This window comes from Dama dama, chromosome 30 (genome assembly GCF_033118175.1).
Source record: "Dama dama isolate Ldn47 chromosome 30, ASM3311817v1, whole genome shotgun sequence".
NCBI classification, from domain to species: domain Eukaryota; kingdom Metazoa; phylum Chordata; class Mammalia; order Artiodactyla; family Cervidae; genus Dama; species Dama dama.
In genome coordinates this window covers 89172683-89198930 of record NC_083710.1, presented here as the reverse complement: position 1 = coordinate 89198930, position 26248 = coordinate 89172683, and the positions used below count along the sequence as shown (strand labels likewise).

At 57.3% G+C, this 26248-nt stretch overlaps 1 protein-coding gene across 5 annotated transcripts in view; it reads right to left on the bottom strand.

Moving 5' to 3' along the window:
• Positions 1-26248, bottom strand: part of ATP11A (ATPase phospholipid transporting 11A) — a 103585-nt gene that overhangs the window by 9739 nt on the left and 67598 nt on the right. For all 5 annotated transcript variants that reach the window (XM_061133522.1, XM_061133525.1, XM_061133526.1 and 2 more), the window contains exons 12-27: positions 25981-26178; positions 25179-25352; positions 24370-24533; positions 22687-22758; positions 21583-21656; positions 18410-18513; positions 16027-16208; positions 13195-13446; positions 11936-12110; positions 10146-10248; positions 9753-9898; positions 9157-9216; positions 8564-8691; positions 6773-6908; positions 1404-1469; positions 684-787 (exon numbers count right to left, since the gene is read on the bottom strand). In XM_061133522.1, the coding sequence (XP_060989505.1) occupies positions 684-787; positions 1404-1469; positions 6773-6908; positions 8564-8691; positions 9157-9216; positions 9753-9898; positions 10146-10248; positions 11936-12110; positions 13195-13446; positions 16027-16208; positions 18410-18513; positions 21583-21656; positions 22687-22758; positions 24370-24533; positions 25179-25352; positions 25981-26178 (2138 nt within the window). The remainder of the gene's footprint in view (positions 1-683; positions 788-1403; positions 1470-6772; positions 6909-8563; positions 8692-9156; positions 9217-9752; positions 9899-10145; positions 10249-11935; positions 12111-13194; positions 13447-16026; positions 16209-18409; positions 18514-21582; positions 21657-22686; positions 22759-24369; positions 24534-25178; positions 25353-25980; positions 26179-26248) is intronic.

Here is a 26248-nt window from a genome sequence, read left to right as displayed (position 1 = left end):
AGGGCTGAGGAGCATGGCGGGCCCCCGGGTTCTGAGGGATGAGGAGGAGCTCACCAGGCCGGCCACTTAGACGGACGCCCTGGGCAAAAGGGACGGTGCGGGCGGAGGTGCGCTTGTGACCAACACAGCCGCCGCCTGCCCGTCAGGACTGACCACTGTGTCTGTCTCTGTCCACCCCCAGGCGTACGTTCAGCCAGCAACACAGGGACCTGGGCTCTGCGGCCCCTCCATTTAAAATCTTCCATGGCGTCCTAATGGTCTCCGGGGGAGCCTTCCTGCCGGGCCTGCCTCGGGGCCCTTGAGTGCAGGACTCCCTTCCTTAGGAACGACTCTGCCTCAGCCCAGGGCCAGCGGCCCAGAGCACTCACAGGATGAGGTCAGCGCTTTTCTCCCGTTTCTGTTTAAATAACAGCTTTTCTGGAGAAGCCGTCCCCGACCTTTGATCGGTCCCTTCCTGGAGGGTTTGGTCTGTTCGTCCCCTGACTCACTCATGATGCAGCATGAGAACCGGGGGGAGGGGGCAGAGACCACCCTGCCTCGTCCCAGTGGGCCCCTGGGCCCTGGCATGAAGCCCCTCCCGCACACGGGAATGCGGCGGTATGGAACGTGAGTTTTCAGGCCTCGGTGAGAGACACTGCAGGACCAGTGCTGTAACGGAGACTGAAAAACCATCGAGTCCGTACCAGATGATTCCTCCCCAGAGGAGGGAAAAGACGACGTAGAACAGCAGCGACCCCCAGATGACAAAGTGGTTTATCCAGGTCCAGTAGTGGGTGTCCAGCGCCAGCTGAGGACAGACAAGGCGGTTAGCAGTGGGGCCACCCGCGCGTGTCGGCCTGAGCCCCGGGGAGGGAAGCTGGGGGGGAACAGGAAGCAGAAACAAACCCCTAACTTCAGCCAGAGCGTCTACAGGGGCCTGTGCGGGAGAAACACACCTTGCCTTCCAGAGGAGGGCTCCGCAGGCCCACCCTGCCCGAAAGTGCCCGGATCCCGGGGTGGGCGCGCTCCCTGCTGGAGATGCCACTCCCCAGCACACGGCTCTGGGACTTCTGCCTCACTCTCTGACCCAGGCTGGTAGGATTTGGGACCTTGGTGACGATACGCCACGAAGAGTCTGACTTGATTTTAAAAACAAGCTCAGCTTCCCACAATACATTCATCTGTTTTGGCTAAACTGTGCTTTGACTATAACGGGAGCTGCCTGCCACGTAAAAGCAGTCTAATTCCAGTCCTTTCACAGAAAAGGCTGTGGAATTTCCCTCCTCCCCTTCTGTGTATTTCTGAGCTCGCCCCTCGGGGCCGAGGACATGGTAGCAGCGGGGTGAGAACCCCGGCAGGCCAGGGTCAGGGTCACTGGGCGGCCGACCGTGCCTGGAGGAAGCACATGCGCTCAGGGACGGTACCTTCAGGGTGACTGTGAACACCATGGCTGTGAAAACCAGGGTCCCGAACGTCCAGTTTCCAAACACCTGCAGAGAGAAAGTCCAGTCACCTCTCGTTAACACAGACTGCCCCTTTCACACTCAACACAAGTGCCCGAGCACCCCACCCACCCACCACCAACTCGTCCAGCCCGAGACGCGGGGACCTCCTGGTGTCACTGCGATGGGGGTGGGCCGCACCCAGGCCCCCAGCCCCCGGCTCCAGCAGCGTCCGCGGGCACCCAGTCCCCCCTGCAGGCCGCCCCGAGTCTCCCCCTCGGTGCCCCACGAGCCGGACAGGATACCCGGGAGCTGGCGTCTCGGTGGGCACGGCGCCCACTCTGCTCCTCCGGCCTGTGTTTCGTGCAGACGAGACCTTCAGCCCATCGCCCCACCCGACTCGCTCTGCGTGGCCGAAGCGAGCCTTAGGGGAGTGCATCTGTCCTCCTTCCAACTCACAACCCTGAGGGTTCGGACAACAGACCATGGTGGCACCCTCCTGGGGCGGCGTCACCGGGGGGGGGGGGGGGCCCACGGGACTCACAGAGGGGGAGTGGGGGAGACAGGACGGAGCTGCACGGAGGCCAGGGCAGCCCGCGGCCGGAGCCCCGGACACACGGCACGGCCCCCTCACGGCCCGGAGAAACGCGGCTCGGCCCGTGGGAAGCGCGCACGTCAGTCCGGGAGACACCACGGCCTGGCCCACAGACGCAGACACAAGCAGGAGGAAACACGGGACGCGGAGAGTCTGTCCTGGGGACAAACCAGCCTCTGGGACGCACTACCTCACAGGAGCTGGCTGACCCGGTTCTGGCTTGTCAGGTCTGTGAGCTGGGCCTCTCAGAAAGAGCTCCTACTCTGCTTTAAGCAAACCCAGAGCCGCAAGCCACAAGCAGGAGAAGCTGGAACCGGGGTTAGTCCTCAACCAAAGAAACACCCCTGCAGGTGAGCGTGTGCGCTGCCGGTCTGTGATACGTTTACTGAGACAGAATCTGCTTAGAGAATATTCTAGAAGAAAAACTGAAGCATTCGGACTTCTGTAGGAAACGGACCTAAGGCCCCTCATCACTTGATTCTTCACTTCATCATCGTGATCAAAACTGGGCTCACTGGTTCTCGCCACAGGGGCGTCTGTCCCGAGCTGGGGGCCACCTGCCATGTCTGGGGACATTGGTGGGCGGGGGTCACTGGCCTCCAGCAGGCAGGGGCCGGGGGTCTGGATGGCACCCCATGGCGACGTGCCCAGGCTGGGATTCCCCCAAAGCAGCGCTGTGTGTTCAAGGCTTAATGCTGGGGGCAGGAAGCCCGGTCGGGCGGGCCGCGCTGGGCATGCCCAGCAGGTGCAGGAGGACGTGCGCCTGCGTCCTTTCCCCTGAAGCTGCCGTTTTCAGCCAAAAGCAGAGAGGGATGGTGCGGGAGGCGGCAGCTCTGAACCCCCGGGACCCTCAGCTGGGTGGGCAGGAGCCCCGGGGCCGGCCATCTGCCTCCTTACGCCCCAGGCCCCCGAGTCCGCCACACCTGCTGGGCGGGAACCCCAAGCTCCCTTAAAACGTCAGAGAAGAGCGTGCGTGGGCCTGGGGACAACGCGGGGGCGGCCGTCCTGGCTCACGGGGATGCAGCCACGTAATGCTCCAGGACCTCCTCCAGGCTTCCTTACCTGCGGGAGAGCCCAGGCCGAGTTACTGAAACCGTCCGCCCTCGTTTCTACACTCTTTAGTGGGGGCTTCACTGGGGTCCAAGCCCCTCTCTCAAAGGGTTGTCCGAGGAGGGGACTCTTCCCAAGTGAGGTCAGTTCCCCAGTCCCCAGTGACACCCTACATCTGGTCTGATTTCCTAAAGTAACATTGTGTCCCCGTGGGAAGCGTCACACGGGGTGACACTGTCATCACATGGGGTGTCCCCGTGAGGGCTCCAGGACCATCGGGGCCGTGTGGGAAGATAAGGAGGGGCAGCTCTGGCCCCCGCAGCCCCCACAAGCAGGTCCCGGTTTAATCCCTCCTCTTCACACACCTCTTTTTCCTCTGAGACTGAGGACTCTGCAGGACATTTTCCTGCTCACAGAAGCTAAGACCCAGACTGATTCAGTTCTTATGTATAAGACGATTCCACGACAACACATCCTGTGTTTCCTGAAGGTCGCAGTCTCAGGGATGTCTATCACACTCGGAGGAACGTCTGTCACACTCGGAGGAACACCTGTCACACTCGCAGGCACGTCTATCACACTCGCAGGACTGTCTTTCACACTCGCAGGAACGTCTACTGTGCTCGCAGGACCATCTACTACATTCGCAAGAATGTCTATCACACTCGCAGGACCGTCTATCACACTCACAGGACCGTCTGTCACACTCGCAGGAACATTTACTACGCTTGCAGGAACGTCTATCACACTCACTCCATGTGCGGAGCCTCGGGCAGCCCTGCGCTCAGCCCGCCAGACAGGGCCCGGAGGCCGGCTCTCGGAACTTCCTGGCTTCTATTACTGAGCACCCGGAACTTTCCAGCATCTGCCCGGGAATGCCCCGCTCTTCAGCTGCAGTCACATCACTGTCTTCTCCTCTCATCTGCGAGACAGCGTGGCTCTTGTCTGTGAGGAAAACACTCCAAACTTTAATTTCTCTGTCTCAAAGGTCATCACCAATTCTATCGTCCTTTCGACAGATCCACGAACATTCCCGAGTCGACAGAGGTCTCAGCAGTCGCCTCCTGACCGTCCCACCAGCAAGACGTGGCCCCCTTGGAGGGGCGGCTGCAAGGCTGCCGTCACCAAGCACCCGTTGCCAGAGACTGAGGGCGCCACCGGCCGCCCGAGGCTGCGCCGGGCTCACAGCTCGTCTGCAGCTTAGTTTGAACGACAGAACCAGCTGATAACATGTTCTCAGTTCTGTGAGCCAGCCAACCCTCCCACCCGCCAGACACACAGGAATCGTCTAAGAATCAGCAGTCTGGAAGAAGACGCCACGTCTGGGTCCCGAGTCCGACCACGGACGCCGTGCACACTCAGCCCCGGGCCTCCGCGCTCCTGGGGACACAGGCCCGCCCTCGGCCCGGCGGGCATCGCACCGCTTAGCACTGGTCTCACTCTCATGCCTCTGAGTCTTTAGGTTGCTCACGGTCCCCTGAGCACCAGGGACCCGAGGCCCAGCTGAGGACAAATGCCCGCGTCCAGCACCTCACTTTGCAGGACTGCCCTGCCGGCTGCTTGCTGACACCACTGGGCGTCTCGGGAGCATCTCCCGTGACAGGCAGTGCATGACCCGTGCGGGTTCTGTCCCCTGGGGCCTCAGAGCTCGGGGTCCCTGCCGACTGGGGGCCTCTCTACTTCCGTCTCCCTTCCTGTCATCGTTCCAGGTTCTAACCAACCCTTCTGTCCAAGATCAGCCAAGCAAAGGCACTCAGCTGCGAGGTGCGGGGGAAGGTGCTTGAGAATCTCAGGAAAGACCCTCTGGACGCTGGGATCCAGGTCCTGGAGTGGCTCAGCACACCCTCGGGAGAGAGGGGCAGAGAAATAGGAACCAGCAGAAGCCCTGGCTCACAGGAAGGACCTCAAAACCACGCGGGCCAGTACCTCTGACCACAGAGCAGCGGACGACACGCAGCCCCCGCCCAGGTCTGCACCCGAGGCTGCCCAGCGACCCACATCCATGTCCAGGGTATGTGTCCTGCCCACACACACCCACCATCTATGGGCTCGCGGGGCAGGGCTCACGTCACCTCCTGGCGTGAGAGCGGGCTCTTCAGCAGCCTCGTGGACTAAACACGCACCCGGGCTTGCTCTAACTCCCCACCATCGCCCCCCGTCTGCCTGAGCATCCGTCTCCTCAACTTTAACTCCAGGAAACCGCCCAGCTGGAGAGGCGACGGCAGGGGGCAAGGGTGACACCCGGGACCGGGACCTCGGTGCTCGGGACACGGAGTCTGAGCTCTGCAAGATGCACACAGGTGCGCGCTCAGTGCTGGCCCCGGGGAGAGCCCCGTGAAGACGTGAAGAGCCAGAGACAGCGCGAGTCAGCCCCACCACCACTGGCAGCACCCGAGAACCACTCAGCTAAAAGTCTCTAAAAATGGGAAGATTTCCGAAAATTGCAGTAAGGCTCTGAAAAACCCTCAATTTAGTAAACACTGGTTTAAGTTACAATGAGAGACAACAGCCCTTTTCAGCCACGAGAAAAAAGAAACAGAGAAATCGACAGGCAAACAAGTTGCCCGGCACACACAGCAAGACTCAGAACTTCAGGCCAAACACGCGGAGGCAGAGATGGGCAGAGAGAGGCGCCCCGTCCAGCAGGATGAGCAGGCGACCCCTGCTCAAAGCCCCGTTCTGCTTCGTCGACCCCAGGACACTGGACTGGAAGCAGGAGGCCTGGGGCCGCGGCCTCCCGACTCTCCAGGCAGCGAGGGGCTGGCCACGGTCAGAGCATCCCCCACCCCGCCCCGGCCGCGCCCGCCTGTGCGTCTTCCTACTTATTTAGGGCAAGGGAAGACCACACAGATCCAGTCAAACGTCGCTGACACGGCGGGCGATCCCAGCACGGAAATCCAGGGATGGCTGCCAGCAAAAGCCACCCAGGTGGACACACAGGTCTCTGGGCCGACCTTGCTCCTACGGACGTGGGGGGGCCGGCTAACAGCATTTCTACTGACAAAGCACACAGGAGGGGTCACGCTGGAAAATATTTTCGAGAAATATTTTATTCGGAATGCACTCCAGAAACACAGAGGACACGCCCACAGATGTCTTACCATGTGTGTGTTGGTGGTCATTATCTGAGAGTGGGAAGGAAGCGCCGCAGAGAAAAAAAGCAAGATACAAATAAAGCAACCCCAGAGATTATGCAAAACCCAGAGAGCTGAGTGTCTATCGGAAACTACACCGTGAACTACACATCACTAAGGAAACAGAACTTAAGCTAAGGACATGAACAAACGCTACAGGGGGTTAAATACCAAATTACTTCCCAAATTAAATAAGCCATGTCTGGATGCCTGGGTTGGACCCCTAGATAAATGACTGACAGTGAACTATAAGTTAAATAAGCCACGTCTGGTTGACTGAGTTGGACCCCTAGATAAATGACTGACGGTGAACTATAAGTTAAATAAGCCACGTCTGGATGACTGAGTTGGACCCCTAGATAAACGACTGACGGTGAACCATAAGCTATAAAGGCTGGACCCACCCGCCCTGAGAAGGGTGTCCCTGCAGCCGGCAGAGCCTCGCAATTGGGTCCGCTCCACCTGTGGCAGACACCCAGACGCCAACCCCGCCGGCCGTGCCGAGCCTGGGCCGTCCCGAGCTTCACCCCAGAACCCGCAGCCCTGTCACCGCGGCCCAGCGCCACACGAACCTGCCCGTTGCTGGTCACAGTCGTGTTTTCAAACATGAAGTAAGCACCGAAGAAAAATACCAGCGCGTCGAACAAGCCTAAGAGCGTCCAGTAGATGAACACGCGCCAGCGCAGGAGCGCGTTCTTGGCGATGTCCCTGAGGGAGGAAAGGTGGGGACGCGTGAGCACCCACCTGGTGCCTCACCGCGTCCGGGGGGCCCTGACCCACTGAGGGCCCCGAGACAGCAGAGCCAGGGGCCGGGGGGCAGCAGGAGGACGAGGCCCGACCAACACCCGCTCGGCCGAGCTCCAGAGGAGGGCCTGGGGCAGACCGATCACGTACATGGCCTCCCGGTTCCCGCCCATCTGTCCAGGTGTCAGCAGACCCTGTCTCCGCCCGCCCGCTGACCAGCAGGCGCTGTGAGCCCACGGGCCTCCCGGTTCCACCCGTCTGTCCTGCTCTCGGCAGACCCCTGTCCCCACCCACCCACTGACCAGCACACACCGTGAGCTGCGGAGCTGAGGGGGGTGCAGGCGGGCCTGAGGCCTGCACCCGTGCTCAGGCCACACGTCACACCGCCTGCCACTGCTCTCAAGATCACACCTGGCCCCGGGAAAGCCTTGGGGCGGCTCACGGCACGCAGCTGTCCTAGCTGAAGCCACCGTGGTCGGATCACGGAGCACGGAGCGACCGTGCGGTGTGACGGGAAGGTCTCAGCTGACACGGGAGCGGCCAGCAGACACTCGCTTGCGCTCCCTGGCAGCAGAGGCAAACTGCTTTTCAGACATGCTACCCAGGGACCGTCCTGGACAATCCCTGTTTGAACGCTTTATTCCTCAAAGTGGACTGGGAGACCCCCACGGGCAGAAAGAGGGTGGGTCCACACTCCTGTTTCCAGAAGTAAGGACATAGGGCACGAGGTACCCTGGCACCCGCTACGGACGAAGCGCGAGGGGAGCTGTGCGGAGTGGGGACCCAGGCGTGACCCTGTCCTGTGCTCCCGCGGGCCAGTCAGATGTCCTCACGGGGGACTCCGGATAAAACCGCCAGGGAGCCTCTCTACTATTTCTTACAACCACATGCTGAGTGGCTCAGTGGCGTCCAACCCTTTGCAACGCCATGAACTGTAGCCCACCAGGCTCCTCTGTCCATGGGATTCTCCAGGCAAGGATACTGAGTGGGTTGCCATGCCCTCCTCCAGGGGATCTTCCTGACCCAGGGATGGAACCCACGTCTCCTGCTTTGCAGGCAGATTCTTTACCACTGAGCCAGCTGGGAAGCCACAACCACATGTGTGTCTAAAATGTTCTGGAAATAACATGTCTAATTTAAAAAGCCACAATAATGGCAGCACATTGATGTGGCCAGAGATTCTGGGGTGCAGTTCTAAAATAGCAGAAGAATCTTTTCCTTGTCATAAGAAATACTTCTCGGCAGAAAAGTGCGCCCTGAGATCAGCTCTCTTAGCTTTCTCCCTGAGTGGAACCTACTTGACTCTGCCAGGATCCACTGGGGTCAAGGAGGTAGACACTGTCACCCCAAGTTCTTTCATAAGGATCACAGGGAAACACAAACTGGCTTAATGTGCACATTTCAAATGCAGCATGAATCCTAAGTTTGGAGAATATTCACTTAAGCCACACTGCCTCCCGTGTGAAGTGAAGGGCCTTCTGGGGAATCGCGTGTGTCGGCTAACTCTGGATGGTCTGGGGTTTTGTTTTTTTTTGTTTCTGGTCTTTAAGTACTTCCACCAGACATGATCTGCAGGTGCCCAGTCCTTCTCGGCATCCACGGCGCAGAGCCCGCGGTACCTGTAGAGGGCAGGGTCCCTCTTGAGCGTGTCCGTGGCGACGTGCTGCTCCATCAGGCTGTAGAGCAGGATGGGGAGGGAGGTGAAGCTGATGTTGTAGAGCGTCAGGTAGGCAGTGTCATACAGAGTCTGCGGGGCCGAGACGCACGTGAGAACAGCGCCCCGGCACCTCGGTGAGGTTTTCAGGGAGTTTATTTAAACATGCACACATATTTTTCCTCTGGAGAGGCCCACAAACTTGAGAATTCTCAAATGCACACAGAGCCACTCTTCTACAGAGACTGAGGGGCCAGGACGTTTTTCAAAGCATCATGATGTCGGCTGGTCAGGATAAACATCATGGCTGACCCCCCCTCCCCGGTCCTGCCACCGCAAACTTGCAGCAACAAAAAGCTGCGTGAAAGTTTGCAATTCAATCGCCATCTTCAGGCTTCAGTTTTCTCCGGTCTGGCTGCTTCAGGTGAAAGCAGGTCAGTAGTGGGATGTAGGTCACCTGGCCTGCATGCCCCACTGTCCACCCTCCGCCCACCACAGCCACACTCGGGGAGAGCAGGTGAGGCTCAGGGGAGCTCGACCTCAGGCCTGACGACTCACCTGCTGTGAAAATCCACAGAAGAACTGGTATAAAAACTGAGGGAAAATGAAGCAGACATTCTGAAAGATAAGCCACATGCCTGTTAGTTCAAGGGCGCAGCGTAAGGGGCGTCACTGGGTTCCTAAGAGGCTGGCCTGTGACACACTCCACCCCGGCAAAGCGCCCCTCATCCTCCAAGATGGGCAAAGACTCTAAAACTCCTCGCTCACTTCAGGGGCCCCCATGGTGCAGCTGGGACCAGGCCGGTCTCCCCGAGATCAGAGCAAAGGGGAACTCCTAACAGAAATGAGGAGGCAGCTTGGGTGTCAGCGTAGACAGGGAAGAATCAAACTGCATAATGGAGGAGGAACTAGTTCAAGGAAGGTGAAAGAACGGCCCTTCCTCAACCTATTACAGAGCAGCTCCCGATGGTTCCACATTCAGTTCTGAGAGAAGAGGGATGGGCGCCTCCTCCTGGGAATCCTCCCATGGACCCCCCTCCTTCTACCTGGGGACAAGTCACCCCCGTAGCCTCGGGGCATCACGGCCGGCCAGCCTTCCATACAACCCACTACACACCCCGAGACGGTGAGAGGAGCACAGAGAGCCTTCCTACCTTATAAAAGAAGTATTGCACAAGCTCGGATATTCGAATATAGTAAAAATGCCCATGAACAAGCAGCATCTTCTTTAAATGCTTAAACTTGGGTATTGCGTAGTCACTGTTTCTTGCAGCCTGACGACCTTCCTTCCCAATGACGCCTACAAGAGGGAGCGCACGCGCCCAGTCAGCCCTCCTCTACCCTTGAAGGTGGACACGGGGACCAGCAAAGCGGGGTTAGACTGAGCCGTTACTGTGGGCTTCCCGCCCTGAACGCTCTGCGTCACAGGCGTGCCCTAAACGTGTGTCTGAATCCTATGGTCCTGCCTTTCTGTGTCCCCCCGGGTCCGGCTGAGGGACAAACCCCGGTCACTGCGAGGGGCAGGGGGGTAGAGCCCAGGGGCTTACCGATGCCCACGTGGGCCTCCAGGATCATGCTGACATCATTTGCGCCGTCGCCGATCGCCAAGGTGATAGGGTGCTCTTTGGACAACTTGATTAACTTAACAATCTGGAAAAGAAGTGAATGAAGACTTTGTCATCTCTGTTTTATTTTTGCAAAGGTCATCCACTAACTAGGCAGAAATGACAAAGACGTCAAAGTTAGTCAAGGAAAATGAAACAACTAACTGTTTAGAGTGAATTATTTATTATATGCAGTGCATTTTATCCATACAGGATAAAGTCTTTTTCATGTCAAAAGCGAAACACACTTAAGCAGAAGCAGCTGAGAAATGATCGCAGTGAGATGAGCTGAGCAGGCTGAGGGGGAGGCTGAGGACAGAGACAAGAAACCCATGGACCCATTTTCAGGGGCTGCCCCACTCACTTAAATGTGGGGGAGACATTTAAGCACAGGTGGGGGCCGTGTGTGAACGCTGCACTCCCTTAGAAGATGGTGCTATGCCAAGTTGCCTTGTATCAAGCATCTAGTTTTTAAAATAAGCTGTTCTTTCAACTTTCAAATTTGTCATGTGTGCAAAACCAAATCTGACAGCTCAATGCAATAATTTCCAAATTTTTAGTCTGTTTCTTTACAGTCTTTTTTCCCCATATTTATGTGTATAAGAAAAGATGAGGGAAAAACTATGGCTTGTCTTCTTGATTCAAGACTGAAACACTAATTGGTTATCAAAGTTTGAGAAGTCACTTAAGAACCCAAAAGGTAACATGTGAAGACAAAACAGTACCCTTTGTTCCAGTCCGGACATCACTACACAAGGTTGGATGCAGCTCGAGGGCACGCCTGGGCCCCCTGCAGCCCCGCCCCCAGCACGCCTGGGCCTCGCGCAGCCCCGCCCCCAGCACGCCTGGGCCCCCTGCAGCCCCGCCCCCAGCACGCCTGGGCCCCCTGCAGCCCCGCCCCCAGCACGCCTGGGCCCCCTGCAGCCCCGCCCCCAGCACGCCTGGGCCTGGCGCAGCCCCGCCCCCAGCACGCCTGGGCCTCGCGCAGCCCCGCCCCCAGCACGCCTGGGCCTCGCGCAGCCCCGCCCCCAGCACGCCTGGGCCTGGCGCAGCCCCGCCCCCAGCACGCCTGGGCCCCCTGCAGCCCCGCCCCCAGCACGCCTGGGCCTCGCGCAGCCCCGCCCCCAGCACGCCTGGGCCTCCCGCAGCCCCGCCCCCAGCACGCCTGGGCCCCCTGCAGCCCCGCCCCCAGCACGCCTGGGCCCCCTGCAGCCCCGCCCCCAGCACGCCTGGGCCCCCTGCAGCCCCGCCCCCAGCACGCCTGGGCCTGGCGCAGCCCCGCCCCCAGCACGCCTGGGCCTCGCGCAGCCCCGCCCCCAGCCTGGGCCCCCTGCAGCCCCGCCCCCAGCACGCCTGGGCCTCGCGCAGCCCCGCCCCCAGCACGCCTGGGCCTCCCGCAGCCCCGCCCCCAGCACGCCTGGGCCTCGCGCAGCCCCGCCCCCAGCACGCCTGGGCCCCCTGCAGCCCCGCCCCCAGCCTGGGCCCCCTGCAGCCCCGCCCCCAGCACGCCTGGGCCTCCCGCAGCCCCGCCCCCAGCACGCCTGGGCCTCCCGCAGCCCCGCCCCCAGCACGCCTGGGCCTCGCGCAGCCCCGCCCCCAGCACGCCTGGGCCTCGCGCAGCCCCGCCCCCAGCACGCCTGGGCCCCCTGCAGCCCCGCCCCCAGCACGCCTGGGCCCCCTGCAGCCCCGCCCCCAGCACACCTGGGCCTCGCGCAGCCCCGCCCCCAGCACACCTGGGCCTTCTGCAGCGGGGCCATCCTGCAGCAGAGCACGGCACTGCAGTTCCGGCAGATGTCCAGGAACAACTCGCGGTAGTTGCTGGAGCTCCCGTCCTCCCGAGGCTTCATGATCAAGGACAGCGCGGCTCCGTCGATGATTAAACCGTAGTCTTGCATGTCGGCGGAGAGTCTGTCAGGTCACAGAAACCAGAAATGTCTCTCAGTAACCAAGTCCAGAGATTCAAGGAGACTGGCTACTCTGGGGGATACCTATCGATGCTACAAATTCAGGAACAAGGATTAAGAAAGTGGGTTTTCTTGTTTGTCAATAATAAGACAGTCTAGACTCATGGCTGCAAGAACTTTGACTACATTTTAAAATTAAATGTGAACTTAATGTTTTCATTTCACTGGGGCAAAGTAAACAACAGTTACAACTGTGGATTCCTGGGCAGCTTGCAGTACAACAGCAGGAGAGCATCTACCCTGCCATCCAGAGAGACTGGGCCTTTCCTCCCGACCCCCAGGCCACCCCACAGTCCTGATGGCCACAGCTGGTAGCTCCTTGCTACTCTGCCTGTCTTGGGAAGAACGTGGTCATGATACTTCTCTGTGCTGGGTTTCAAAATTACAAGGAACATCTCTAAGCCCCAAAAGGAATTCTGCAGACCAGGTAAACGGCAATAGCTTTGTACTATTTATGAATGAATAATTTTAAATTCGTATATGACTAAAGAGCCCCCTTTGCTTTTCCTAAGTTAACAAAAATTTAAGTTCAAATGAAGTCTAATCTCAGATTGTGCATCTAAGACCAGCAAGGACAGTGTTAATAAAATGTGAATTAATTGGTGAACATTCTTGGAAAAAACAACTCCTGGGTATACACCGTTTTATCTTACTTGACAAACGACCATGTGTCATTGTCCCCCCACCCCTACTCTGGCAGGGGCCCTGAGGAATCCATAGCACAGCCCCCGAGTGTCGCAGAAATAGGTGGGCATTGCCCCACGCACAACGTTGTGTAAATCAACGAATCAAGCCTCTCTGTATCCTTTGTCAGCAGTCTGCAAATGAACATGGGCGCGCGCACACACACCCTCTACGCAAAAAGACACATCACAGATGCTGAAAAGACAAGGCTCTGGTCTGGATCCCGACCACGAGATGCTGGCAGAGGCCAGAGGACAGAACCATGTCTGCCCAGGGGCGTGTGGGCCACCGTCCTGCCCGTGGAGGCCGCCCCGCTGCTGCCAATGCCCCGGATGCCCGCCTACCCCGAGAAGCTGTCCCGGGTGAGGCTGGTGCTGCAGCGTAGCACTGTCTTGCTCAGCTCAAAGAGCACGTCGTGCAGGCTCTGCTCCTCCAGCCGCTTGGTGGTGACCTCGAGCAGCTGCGTGTTCCTGCGGAAGAGCTTGCAGGCGTAGCAGGTGGCGGCCGCCGTCTCCATCTTGTCGCCCGTGAGCACCCACACCTTGATGCCTGCCTTCTGCAGCGCCTCGATGGTGTCAGCCGCCTTCTCCTGGAGCCTAGGCAGGGGGCACGACACACCGTCATCAGCGTGGACCGGAAAACCAAGCCGGGGAAGTCCGAGGACTGGGGGTCTGCGGCCCTGTCTTGATTTTCACCCCCAAGTTAAAAAGCACCCTGGTGCTGACCTGTGATCTACTGTAAGGACCTGGAGCTATTCCCAGGCAGCTCAGATGGCAAAGAGTCTGCCTGCAACACCCCAGGTTCAACCCCTGGGTCAGGAAGATCCCCTGGAGAAGGAAACAGCTACCCACTCTGGTATTCTTGCCTGGAGAATCCATGGACAGAGGAGCCTGGTGGGCCAGAGTCCACGGGGTTGCAAAGAATTGGTTATGACTGAGCAACTAACACTTTGACTTTCACTTTTCACATTAGCTTTTTGCAACAAAACGCTTCCTGATACCAGATAATCCACGGGGATGAATGTTAAGGAGCAAAATGGCATTTGCCAAGCACACGGTTCTCTGTCTGGCAGGACTTGCTGCTCACAGAAGGTTCTGGGCAATTATAAGGAGGCCCCTCAGAAACACCAGCCGAGAAAAGTCAAAACCAGGAAAACAGGGCCTGGCAAAGAGGCGACAGTCACCCCCTTTTCTTTGCACATAAAATGTCCTAATTTGGCCACCTGTCCAACTGGAGCCCAGGTTTCCCTAAAGAACATGAAACAGGAGGATGCCAGCCATGCCCTGGGACTGGCTGACTGGCGTCACAGGCTCCCTCAGCGTCAGACGCTGCAGGAGGCACTTGCCTGAGACGTCTTGCCTTTGCCGAAACCTCACGGGAGGAGGACTGTGTGATGACCCTGTTCTACACGTGGAGAACGCAAAGCTTGCAGAGCTCACACAATATGTATGAGGATAAACAGCCCTCTTGACCTTGGTCAGGCTGTCCCGCCATCCACGGAAGTCTGGCGTCAAAGCCGTGCCCGCCTCACGGTGGAGGCTGGGCGGGGGGAAGGGAGGGCTGCCCTGTCTTCTAGGTCTTAGAGGCCTAGCTGTTGACAGGTGTGTATCCAGGATGTGTCCTGTTTCTGTTCAGTGCCGAGAGGAAGGAAAGAAAAGGATTCTAACTGGGATGATCTGGTTAGAACCTGGGGGAAACTTCCTACTATTCTAGACATAGAAAAAAAAAAAAATCTGTGATTTCGTCAGAGGCGTCTGTAAAGGTGCTGGCTAGAGATTTTAGAAAACTGACTCGTGGTCAAATAGAACCACTTCAAAGCCACCCCCTCCCAGGTCCCGGGGGTCAGCTCTCAACGTCCTGAGGCCAACAGCTCCCCCAGCCCTTGAGAGGCCCTCGGCTAGCGAGGGTCGCTCCGCCCATGAGAGCCTCCCCCTTCCCCCTACTTCCTCCAAGGACCAGTCCCCTCCCCAGACAAGTAGCCCCCTCCTGCACACCCTCCTTGTCCTCACACACGACCCGTCACCAAGCTGTCCTGTCACCGCAGCTGCCCTGTGCTGAGACATGCTTCCAGGAGCAGAGGGGTCAGGACTTAAAATAAGAACAAAACCAGCCTGTCGGCCAACTGTCTGCTGAGACCGAGGACCCGGGGAATGACGACCCCCAGGAAAAACAGAGGTCTTGAGACCAGGATCTGAATCCTGGACCAATACAGACCTTCAAGACTTTTACACTGAGGGGCTTCCCTGGTGGTCCAGTGGTTAAGAATCTGCCTGGTAATGTAGGGGACAGCGGTTCAATCCCTGGTCCAGGAAGATCCCACGTGCCGCGGAGCAACTAGGCCCGTGCACGGTGACTAAGCCTGTGCTCCAGAGCCCAGGAGCCGCGACCACCGAAGGCCCGGCGCCTCCAGCCTGTGCCCTGCAGCCAGAGAAGCCACTGCAGCGAGACCCCACTGGCTGCAGCCAGAGAACGCCCTCGCAGGCAGCCACATGGCCCCCACACAACAAGGATAAGTAAGTGTTAGACAAACAAATACTCTCACACTTGATGGGAAACAAAGCTAAGTAATTCCGTGAGTTTCTGTTCCACTCTTCTAGGTTGGGATATATTTTTTTTCTTTTCTTCAAAATAAACTATAACCTATTCCTTTCACTGTGTTCTTCAGACAACACAGTGGACAGAGGGCTCCTTCCTGTCCCTCATGCAGAGTTGGGACAGATCCGCCCTTCCTCTGCAGAATCGTGAAAATCTGTAGCTGGTAATCTGAGCAGCTATTATGGTGGGGTTTTGCAATCTTCTATTTCACTATTTTAAATTTCTTCAGTGAGTCATGACAAAAACTGTTAAGGTCTAAAATGTTTACACTTATATTTGGAAAGAGCTAGAGACTCATTTAGGAAGAGTATTAGTTATTGATTCCATTCTAAAGAACTGAAAAACAGCCCTGTATCTTGACTGTTCATAACTAGGTGTGGAAATGCTGGCATTCCTGGTTTCTTCTGGCAAAATGTGACTTAACAGGCCTCTTACTGGTGGAAAGTCAGGGATCACCCAGGCCTGACCCCTGACCCCTGCGCTGTCACCCAAGGCAGCTGGAGAGCCTGCCCAGCCTGACGATGCCCCCGCTCCCCCTCACACCGTCACGGTTTCTGAGAGCAAGCGCAGTGCGTCCTCACCGGTCCTCCACGGCTGTGGCGCCGAGCAGGATCAGACCTGTTTCTATTTGCTCGTAGGCTTCGGCCAATTTCTTATCCCGGTCCTGAAGTGCCACCTTGGCGGCCTGCAGCAGCTTGCAGATGCCTTCGTACTCTTCCGGGACGAGCCTCTTGTAGGCCACACACAGGGTCCGGAGCCCCTCCTGCAGGACACGCAGCAGCCCTGACCGTGAGCCCGAGCGTCACTCCCAGAAGCTCTCCCGACATCCGCTCTCCAGCTGAGGTGACAACCGGGAGAACCAGAGACCCCCGCCCAAGTGCCAGTCACCTGTGGCTGACTGCTCACGAGCACGTTAGATTCACGGTCATGATCGGCTGTAACGTGTTCACACTAGTTAGCGTGGGAACACATAACACAAACCAGGGCCACCGAAAGATAAGACTTTAGTAATAATAAATAAGAGGATGATAATCCAGAGCTGTCCCAGAATGTAGAATTGGGGTGAACGGTCAGCAGAAGCTTTAGAAATAAATAAAACCTTGTTTGTCAAGGCAGATATGGGACTTCCCCTCGTGGAAACATGGAGTAGAAATGCTTCTCTCTATTTCTCCTGCTAAGCACTGATACTATTAAAACCATAGACACTGTATATAAAACGATATTGATACACAAAACCAGACAGACATATTACAAAGAAAAAAAATTACAGTCACTAGCTCTCAAAAACATAGACGCAAAGGTCTTCAACAGAAATGTCCGTAAGCTGAATCCAACAGCATATCCAAATGATCATTTACATGACCAAGTGGGATTTATCCTAGGAATGAAAGGCTGATTCAACCTATGAAAATCAATGTAATATATGACACAAATAGAAAAAAGGAGGAAAAACTCATATGATGACTCAACAGATGCAAAAAAAACCCAAACCCCGGCATCTGACAAAACCCAACCCCTTTGCATGATTTTTGTTATTTTTCAGTCACTCAGTCGTGTCCGACTCTCTGTGACCCCATGGATTGCAGCATACCAGGCTTTCCTGTCCTTCACTATCTCCCGAGTTTGCTCAAACTCATGTCCACTGAGTTGGTGATGTCATCCAACCATCTCATCCTCTGTCGTCCCCTTCTCCTGATTAAACCACTCAATAAACTAGGAGGAAAGGAACTTCCTCAACCTTATAAAAGCCACACACGGAAACTCAGCCAGCGTCATACTCAGTCAGGAAAGAGTAAAAGTTATTTCCCCTAAGGTCAAGGACAAGATAAGGATGACTGCTTTCCCACTTCTATTCAACATGGTGCTGGAAGTCTTAACTAAAGCAAATAGGCAAGAAAAAAAAAGGCATCCAAGTTGGAAGGGAAGAAATAAACTTACCTCTGTTCTCAGATGATAGGATTTTATACGTAGAAAACTCAAAGGATTTCATACACAAAAACGTTGGGACTAATAATAGACACCTCAGTAAAGGTGCAGAATACAAAGTCAGCATACAAAAACAGTTGCATATTCTATACACTAACTATCCAAAAAGAATGCAATCTAAAAAGGAAATTGAGAAAACAATTCCATTTATAATAGCATCAAAAAGAATAAAATACCTAAGAATGAGTTAAACCATGGAGGTGGGTGAAGAATTAGTAGACAGAAAACTATAATATGTTGCTGAAAGAAGTCACAGAAGACCTAAGTGGATGGAAGGTGTCCTGTGTTTATGAATTCCAAGACAATATTCCCATGATGACCACGCTATCCAACATGAACTACAGATTCTGTGCAACCCTGATAAGAATCCCAATGGCATTTCGTGGGAATGGGAAAACTCGCCCTAAAATTCACATGGAACCTCAAGGGACTCAGAATAAATAACAATCTTATAAAAGAAGAACAAGGCTTAAAGATAGACTCACGGTTCCTGGTTTCAAAAGTCACGGGAAAGAGATAAGTAACCAAAACAGTGTGGTCTTAGCATAAAGACAGGCAGAGACCAACAGACAGACCTGGGAGCCCCAAAGGGAACACTTGCACATGTGGCTGCATGACTTTCTACAAGGATGCCAAGGCCGTCCAGCAGGGAGAGAACAGTCTTGTTCAACCAGTGGTCCTGAGACAAAGCTCTGATGACCTTAGTACTCGCTTCAGGTGAAATGTGGAAGAAAACCGAACAGGTGAAGTCACAACACAAAGTGCCAGTCCCTAGAAATCCTCGGGAGGAAGACCTCTCTCCAACAGCATCATACTGTGCTTGTCACTCTGGACACAACACAGCCCTCTCCAGCCACCAAACGCCAATGGAAGGCTGCGGGGGGCGGTGCCCCCGTGGAGAGGATGCAGCTGGGCCGCCCGCAGTGCACCCCCCACACGAGAAGAGGCACAAGGACCCCCCACTCCCCGGCGTCTCACCACCGCGTTGCGCTCCACTCTGGATTGGATCTGGTCCACTTTGCCTTCTATCACTCGGGGAAATATGGAAGAATCTGCTCCTTTGCAAAACAGGTAAATTTCTCCTAGAAAACGAGGTGAGAAGACTTTCATTGACTCACACTATGGGGAAGACAGAGATATCTTTCAAATGATGCTTTTATTTAAAAACAAAACCAGGGGCATCAGTGCCAAGGCTGTTGTGGAAATGTCGACGGACCAGTTAACCTGTGAAGCCGGGAACATCAAAGCCACAGAGTCCCGCCCCCGCAAAGCCTCATCTTATTCCAACATCACCAGCATCGCAGGGAAGTCAGGAAGAAGGACAGACACTGGCTCCGGGCAGCCTTCCTCCCGTCACTTCCACCAGCTCCCCGGCAGGGATGTGAGTGAGGGATGAATCACCACAGGACCGGGCTGGGGTTTGGGCGTAAGGACACAAGGGTGTGGCCAATCTCAAATGGGCAGTGAGCTGCTGGGGCACCGGACGTGACCATCGGACCATCTTCTGTGTGCACGAGAGTTACGAGAAGCATCTGCGGTACTGTCCGCCCCCACCTGCCGCCCTGGTCACTTCACGCGTGTCAGTGCTGGGGGCACACTCCTCCCCCCCCGAGCTGGAAGGTCCTCCCTTAGGCAGGTCAGGGTGGGCAGGGGACGGCATCCACACCGACCACAGGTTGCTGGCACCGGGCTCCTGTTTTACGAGGGACATCCTGGCCTGCAAAGCACACAGCTCTGCTCGTGGAAACGCCAAGGGACTTGTCTCTGGGACCAGGGTCGCTACCGAATTTGTCTTCAGACAGAAATCTCGAACACCGAGGAGAAGCCTGCACACTCTCAGCCCTTGACCCAGGACTCCTGGTCGTGCGCCCGCCAGCCTGGCACGGGCGGCACCCAGTTGTGGGCACCAGTTGTGGTTTCCATGCAATGCTCACACGTCACATGACACAGAAAACAAGTTCTGTGGTCCAGCCAACTCTGAATAGTGATGCAGTCTTGAACAGTAATTCTTTGTCCTAGAAATATCCCAGAGGACTCACGGTAAGGGCTTGTGAACGACTGAGATTTCCCACCGTCCTGACCTGTCTTCCCTCTTTACCCGCTGGAGTGTGAGATGTGTTCAGCCTAAAGCTGCGGTCAAGCAGAGAACATCCGGAGTGCAAGGCGACGTGTAAGGACTAGAGAAGACAATCCTGGGCATCAGCTCTAGCTCCTGGCGCTCTGGGCTTGTAAAGGTCTGGGAGGTGATGCCTCCAGAGCAGTGCCCACACACGGCGCTGTGACTGACTTCGGTGCCTGGGCTCGGGCAGCGCCCGCGGCTGCAGCAGCTCCCAGGGCGGGCCGCCGAGCCCCGGGCCGCAGGCCTCTGGTCTCCGTCCTGCCCGGGAGGCCGTCACTCCGTGCAGCCGGTGTCAATGCGGGTGAGGAATCACTGCTTAGAGAACAACTTCCTTAATTAACGGAGAAGGGGATGGCAGCCCACTCCAGTATTTTTGCCTAGAGAACTCCATGGACAGAGGAGCCTGGTGGGCTACAGTCCACGGGGTCACAGAGAGTCAGACACAACTGAGTGATTAACACTTTCACTTTCACACTTTCTTTAATTCAACAGTCAGCGTCTGTGGATTAACTGCTGCCGCGGTGGGCTCTGATGCCCTGGCCTCTCCCATGAAGCCCCGAGAGGTGCCCCAGGAAATCTCCTCAAGGAAAGGACTTTCAACAGCTCAGTCGCTGAGGATGCAAGTCTTTCCCATGCCCCAGCGCCTGCTCCAGGCTCGGCCACGCTGTTCATGGCCGAAGTGGAGCTGTTTGTGAAGACGCCGTATTCCAGCCCCGGGTACCAGGACGGAGCTCCTGGTGGTCCAGGAGAGCGTGCGGACAGGGCGGAGGATGGTGTCTGAGCAGTGGGGGTGTCACTTCCAGCCGTGGCGGTCGTGGCGGCCGGCTCACGGACTGTCCCCAACACGGTTCACCTCCTAGACCTCACATCTGTGCGGGGGGAGTCACTGGACAAGAAGCCTGATGGTGTGACCTTCTGCAGCCGAACACCTTCGCCCTGGATAAGCCGAGCGCTGCCCAGAGGCAGTGGGGGCAGCATGGGCACCCGGGGACTCATCTCCAAACACGACGGGCAGCACGCTTCCCATGTACCACCAACCCCGTGGCCACGAGTCACAGGACCATCGACATAAAGTGCTTGAGCTTTCACGGCGTCACTGGTGTGAGTCTCGTGGGTGGAGCCGTCATGTCTGACAACCCGGTTGGAGGTGAGGGAGCCCCGCGGGTCAGAGAACCAGCCCCAGCTGGCCGTGTTCCCCAGGGCGTGGAGCGTGGTTCCTGGGGAGCGGCTGAAAGATGGGCTTCAGCACCCCCCCCGACGTCCCCACCAGCTCGGGAGAAAGAGCAGGCACTTCTGGTCAACGCGGTGTGAGGACCATGTTGACGTGGAACCCTCCCACGAGCCCTCGGACCGTCTTCAGGCGGGCTCTGTTTATAGTTTCAGGGTAGCGTCTCCGTCTGCCTGCTCGCCGGGCAGGATTCCAGAGAGAAAAACATAGCCTGGTATGGTCTAGATTCAAGAAACAACAGAGAGTACGATCCCACGTCTCTTGGTGAGATGCCACGGAAGCCAAGTTAGCAAGCGGAGTCCAGCAGCATTCGCCGAGCGCTCGGCACCGAGGTGGCGGGCACGCTGCTGACCAGATGTACCCCCAATTCAGGACGCTTGCGGCCCAGAGAGGACGGGAGCACTCACAGCTCATCGGGCCGAGGAAACCACGAAGGCCTCCGACAGGTGGCCGAGGAGACGTCCTGGGAGAGGGTCTGAGGAGGAGAGTCCAGACCGGGGAGGGTCTGCGGGTGCGGATGGGGTGGGGGGCCCAGGACACAGGCTGCCTTGTGTCTAACCTGAGGGGCAGGGCCCTGGGGATGGGTCACCAGACTGCCCCTCAAGGGAAAACCCAAGGATGACTAAGCCAGCCTAAGATGCTGGGGCCTAAATAGGGCTGGAGGTGAACCGCCAGTGCAGGTTTATCTGTGTTTAAAAGGGAGGACAAATGGTTAAATCCTTAGAGCCCCACCGAGTTTAGGCATCAGAATAAAGCACAGCCACAATGGACCATTTGACAAATCAAAGGGAAAGAAATTTCTACCTGCAGCAGACTTGACAATTACACTCATTCGCCTTCTTACGGAGTCGAAACTCAAAATTTCCAGCAACTCAAACCTGAAAGAGAGATTGAAAGCTCATTTTGACGGCCACCTGGCTCCGTGGTGACCTGGCGACCACCACACCGCATCCGGGTGACGGCCAGCCTCCCTGCGGGTGACACGGCCCTGAGAGGAGCGGGTGGGTCGTCGGCCCGTCACGGCTGTGAGGCTGCCTGGCCGCACCAGGTGGTGATGGCCTGAGAGGTGCTCTCCCCTGCCTGTCCAGCTGGCAAGCAGGAGCCGGACAGCAGCGTCACTGCCCTCCCCGGGGTCACACCACGGCACGCGGAGGCCCCCAAGTGCTTTGGGGAAGAGCCACGGCTGACTGTGGCTGGAGAACCCAGAAGCCCCTTCTGGAGTCAGGGGTTCACCACCTCCCCCACACCCTGGAAGTCTACTTTTCCAGAACAGAAATTTAAAATCCCGTTCTTTGAGACCATCCTCACCAAATGTTATATTCCTTACCAACTGCGCCATCTCCGTAACAGCCCACTAATGCCTATTTACCCAGGAGAGATGGACAACCCCTCTGTCCAAGTCAAGTCAAAATCGATGCACACCATGTGTCTCTGGGACCAGCACTCTTAGGCTGGACAGAGTCCCTGAAGGTCGATACGGAAAGTGAAACATCCCCGTCCATCTCCTTCTCAGTGTGTCTACAGGACCCCACCCTCCACGGCCTGGAATGGGCTCCGAGGATGCCAGATCCCGGGGCCATTGCGGGGGGAGGGCTCACGTCTTCCCTCTTGTGGGGGTCACAGCACGGCCTCGGGGTGTCAGAACGGACGAGAAGGGTCCCAACCTCCTGCTATAAAACAGACCCTGCATGGCTTCACCCGAGCCTGTCGGACGGTCCACCACCACCCAACCTCTCCTCCAAGCGTCCGACTCAGACTCTCCGGGCGTTCTGGCGACGCTCTTGGGGTCGTTACGGAGAAGAGGGAGGGAGCTTCATGGGAGGAGCACGGAGACTTTGGTGTTTTCTCCGGTGAGAAAGCGCTGGGAAGACAGTGCTACATTCCCCTCCCGTCCGGCGGTGCCCTCACCTCTCGACGTCATTGTCCCGGTTCAGCATCTCCATGTAATTGTCCTTCAGCCTCAGGAACGTGAAGCCAAACCTGCAGGGCAGACAGACCCGGGGTTAGTGTGGACCTCTTTCCTCCCCACAGATATTTCTCCTTCATACTTTGGGAAAGCTTTCCTTTTGGAAAAGAAACGCTTCTAGTAAAATGGAGACTGTCGGCTGCATGGCGAAGTCAGTACTGCGTTTATTCACTGTCTCAAAACACTCTCCACGAGCCCAGGGAACTGGACATGGGAGTGGCCGCTCGGCGCTTCACACGTGATGAGCTGCTTCCTACTGGTGACTCTGACGGGCAGCAGGTCTGCGGACTGGGCCCTGTCTCTACTATCAGGGCGGCCCTTCGGAAGTTGGTTATGATGTCAGAATTACGACTTGGGAGCCTGTCAATCTCCAGGCGGACGCTCGGTCTACTGACACGGAAACCACAGTGCAGCTCAACATGGGCCGCAGGGTGCTCGACTCGTGACCTCCATCCAACGCCGGCACGTGCGGGAGCTCTGCCCACGCCCAGCGACGGGCGAGAGGAAGCCAGCCTGGCTTCCGGACACAAGGCGCTCACGGGAGGTGGGTACACGCTCGAGCACCGCAGCAGCCTTGATGGTACGAAGACGCTGGGTCAGGGCCCGCTGGCCTGGCGGGAGCTGGCTGCTGAAGGAGAGGCGGCTTGGGGTGGTCCCTATGACTGAACGTGCCTTAGTGCCCGAACGCTCATGTTCCAAGAAGACATAAACCTCGCTCGCTCTGAGAAATCTCCCCTGGGTATGCATGAATATGTATGTTGAATACACAATATACACAGCTGATATCACTTTCAAACTGCAGGGGAAAATGCAGCATTTAGCCCATGACAAAAGCATGGTTCCAACAGAATAGAGGTACCCGACGTCCATGCTCCGAGGGCAGTGAAGGGGGAGGTTAGTGCCTTCACTGATTTTTTAACTGAGGGGCCGTTGACTCACACCATGGTGTGAGTTTCAGGCGTGCAGCGGTGTGACCAGGTTCTTGCCACAGCTCATATTCTGCTGCAAGTTATTATGAGGTTCTGGGTTAGTCCCCTGTGCCCTGCAGTGAATCCCGCACCTTCGGAGTTAAATCAGGGTCATCGGTGATGAGAAAGGAAAGACTTGGAATTACGCAACTGGAGAGAAGTGTTTTCCCAAGTGTTTGCGTAGAGCCCCATGTCACGAGGCAGCAATAACTCCCAGAAAGAGACCTGAAGGAGCTGGCAGGACAGGACTCACAGGAGTGAGCAGTGAGAGCCCCAGCATCCAGCCCAGCCCTTCTCACGCTGGGTGACTTTGAGGAAGTTGCTTGACCTCTCTGGACATCAGCTCTTTAGGATGGACGACGAACACTTGTCATAGGGATTCTAAGACTGCATCTTAAAAAATCCTGTGAGTGTTTGCAATGCCTCTAGTTACTGCAGAAATTAGGAGGGAAAACTACCGTCTAAGACAGCAGGAGGAACCCACATCCACTGCCGGGGGGGATCAGAGCCCAGAGGCCATGACCACCTGGCCCCCACCCGAGTGGAACGCCCCGGACCCAGGGGCCTGGTCAGGATGCTGCTAGGACACGTCCACGGTGATGGTGGACAGTGCCCAGAACACCCCCGCCTCCAGGGCCAGAGTCGCCTGACACGCACCTCTGGATGCCCTCGACCAGGGCCACCTCATCAGGCGAGGACGAGATGTACGCGGAGCGCTTCCCCGAGTCCGGCGACTTCCGGGGTCCGTCCACCTCGTCGTCGTCCTTCACCTGGATGGTGTGGCACAGACAGAGGGCCCGGAAAAACAGCTCCTCCCGCTCCTGAAACACAGCACAACCCACGGCTTTAAGCACGTCCGCTTAAGACAAAGGAACCCAAACAGACGACGACAAACAACGAATCAGGGCCTGCAGCCGCCGGGGGTCGGGGAGTGTCAGCTCTGCCTCTGGGGGCGGCCGCGGAGTCCAGGCCAGACAAGATGGACATGGGCTCAGGGAGGCGGCAGGTTCAAGTTTGCGGAAGGGCCTCCTGGGTGACCGCTGACGAGGGTAACGGCCCCTCCTGGAGGGAGAGAGACGTGGAGCCACAGCACCAGGCTGTGTGTGTGTGTCCATGTGTGTGCGTGTGCCCAACCGCACAGCTTGTGTGAGCACGTACGCGTGCCTGATGTGTATGTGCGTCCGTGTCTGTGTCCCTGTGTGTCCATGCATGAGCACACACGGTCTGCAGGGTCCCCTACTCTCAGCCCACAGTGACCCAGCTCAAGTGTGACATGAGCCGTCTCCAGCCCTGACGTGACGGCCGGATTCACCGGGGACGCCTGGACCCACATCTTTTCTTCCTGCGAGTCACGGGAGAGTCGGTTCTGTCCCAGACCCCAGGACAAGAGGTGCCCTTGCTCTGTCCCGAGACATGCCCGTGGGAAGTGGGGGGGCGGGACGAGGGCGGGAAGCACGACCACCTACCCGCCCACTGGTGCCCGGGGAGGCGTCGATCATGTCAATGGCGGAGGCGTCGGGGAGCACCTGGCCGTTGCAGACGGCGTGGGGCACGTACACGTGGCCCTCCACGCAGCACTCCTTGAACTCCATGTTGTTCTCGGTGAGGGTGCCCGTCTTGTCCGTGAACACGTACTCCACCTGCGGATGCGGCTGTGCTGACAGGCTGCCCCCGAGGGGCTCAGACCCCCACACGGCGCCATCCCTCCCCCCAACTGAGCTCTGTGCACGAGGGGTCCTGGTTATCACGCCCACTTAGCAGGTCAAGACAGCGCAGAGCTCAGGCCCCAAGCTGGCAGCCGGGAGCAGCTCAGCAGAGGGGTTGTGAACTCTCTTTACACCAGAGACTGAAGCTCAGTCTCACTCTGCCCGCCCCGACAGTGATGACCTGGGGCCGCGAGGACTGAGAAGACGGCTGGGGGAGCTGAGGGCTCATTGCCGATTCACCCCAACTCAGGCCCTCAAAACCCGGAATCAGCCCTGCTTAGAAAGGCCACGGGTGAGCCAGTGTCGGCGAGTGACTGTCACGAGTCTGCCTAACTTGTCGACACAGAAGCACCCCCACCGTCACATGAGAAAGGGGAAGCCGCCCTGCTGCCGTCTTTCGGGTGTCAAGTCGTATCTGCTCAGGGATGGCAGCGTCCTCCTCCGAACACCCAGGGGGTCTGCCTGCAGGCTGAGAGTCACGTGGCCTCTGGAAGCCCGAGGATGCAGGTGTGAGGGGCTCCCCCACCATCCAGAGAGAGAAGACCGTTCCGGAGACACCAACCTGCCCCAGCTCCTCGTTCAGGTCCGAGGTGTTGACCAGCGGCCCTTCCCCCGTCTCCTCGTCAAACATCTCCTCGTCCCAGGTGATGAAGTAGGAGCCCAGGAACTTCTGCATCTCCACGGTGACGTACATGGACACAGGGATGATGTAGTTGAAGAGAACCATGAAGGCCAGGAAGTCCGTGAAGGCCCTGAGGAACTGAGATGGCGCGGCGCAGTCACGGCCAGCACTGCGAGCGCTGAAGCTCAGCTCAGCAAGTGCTGTCTGT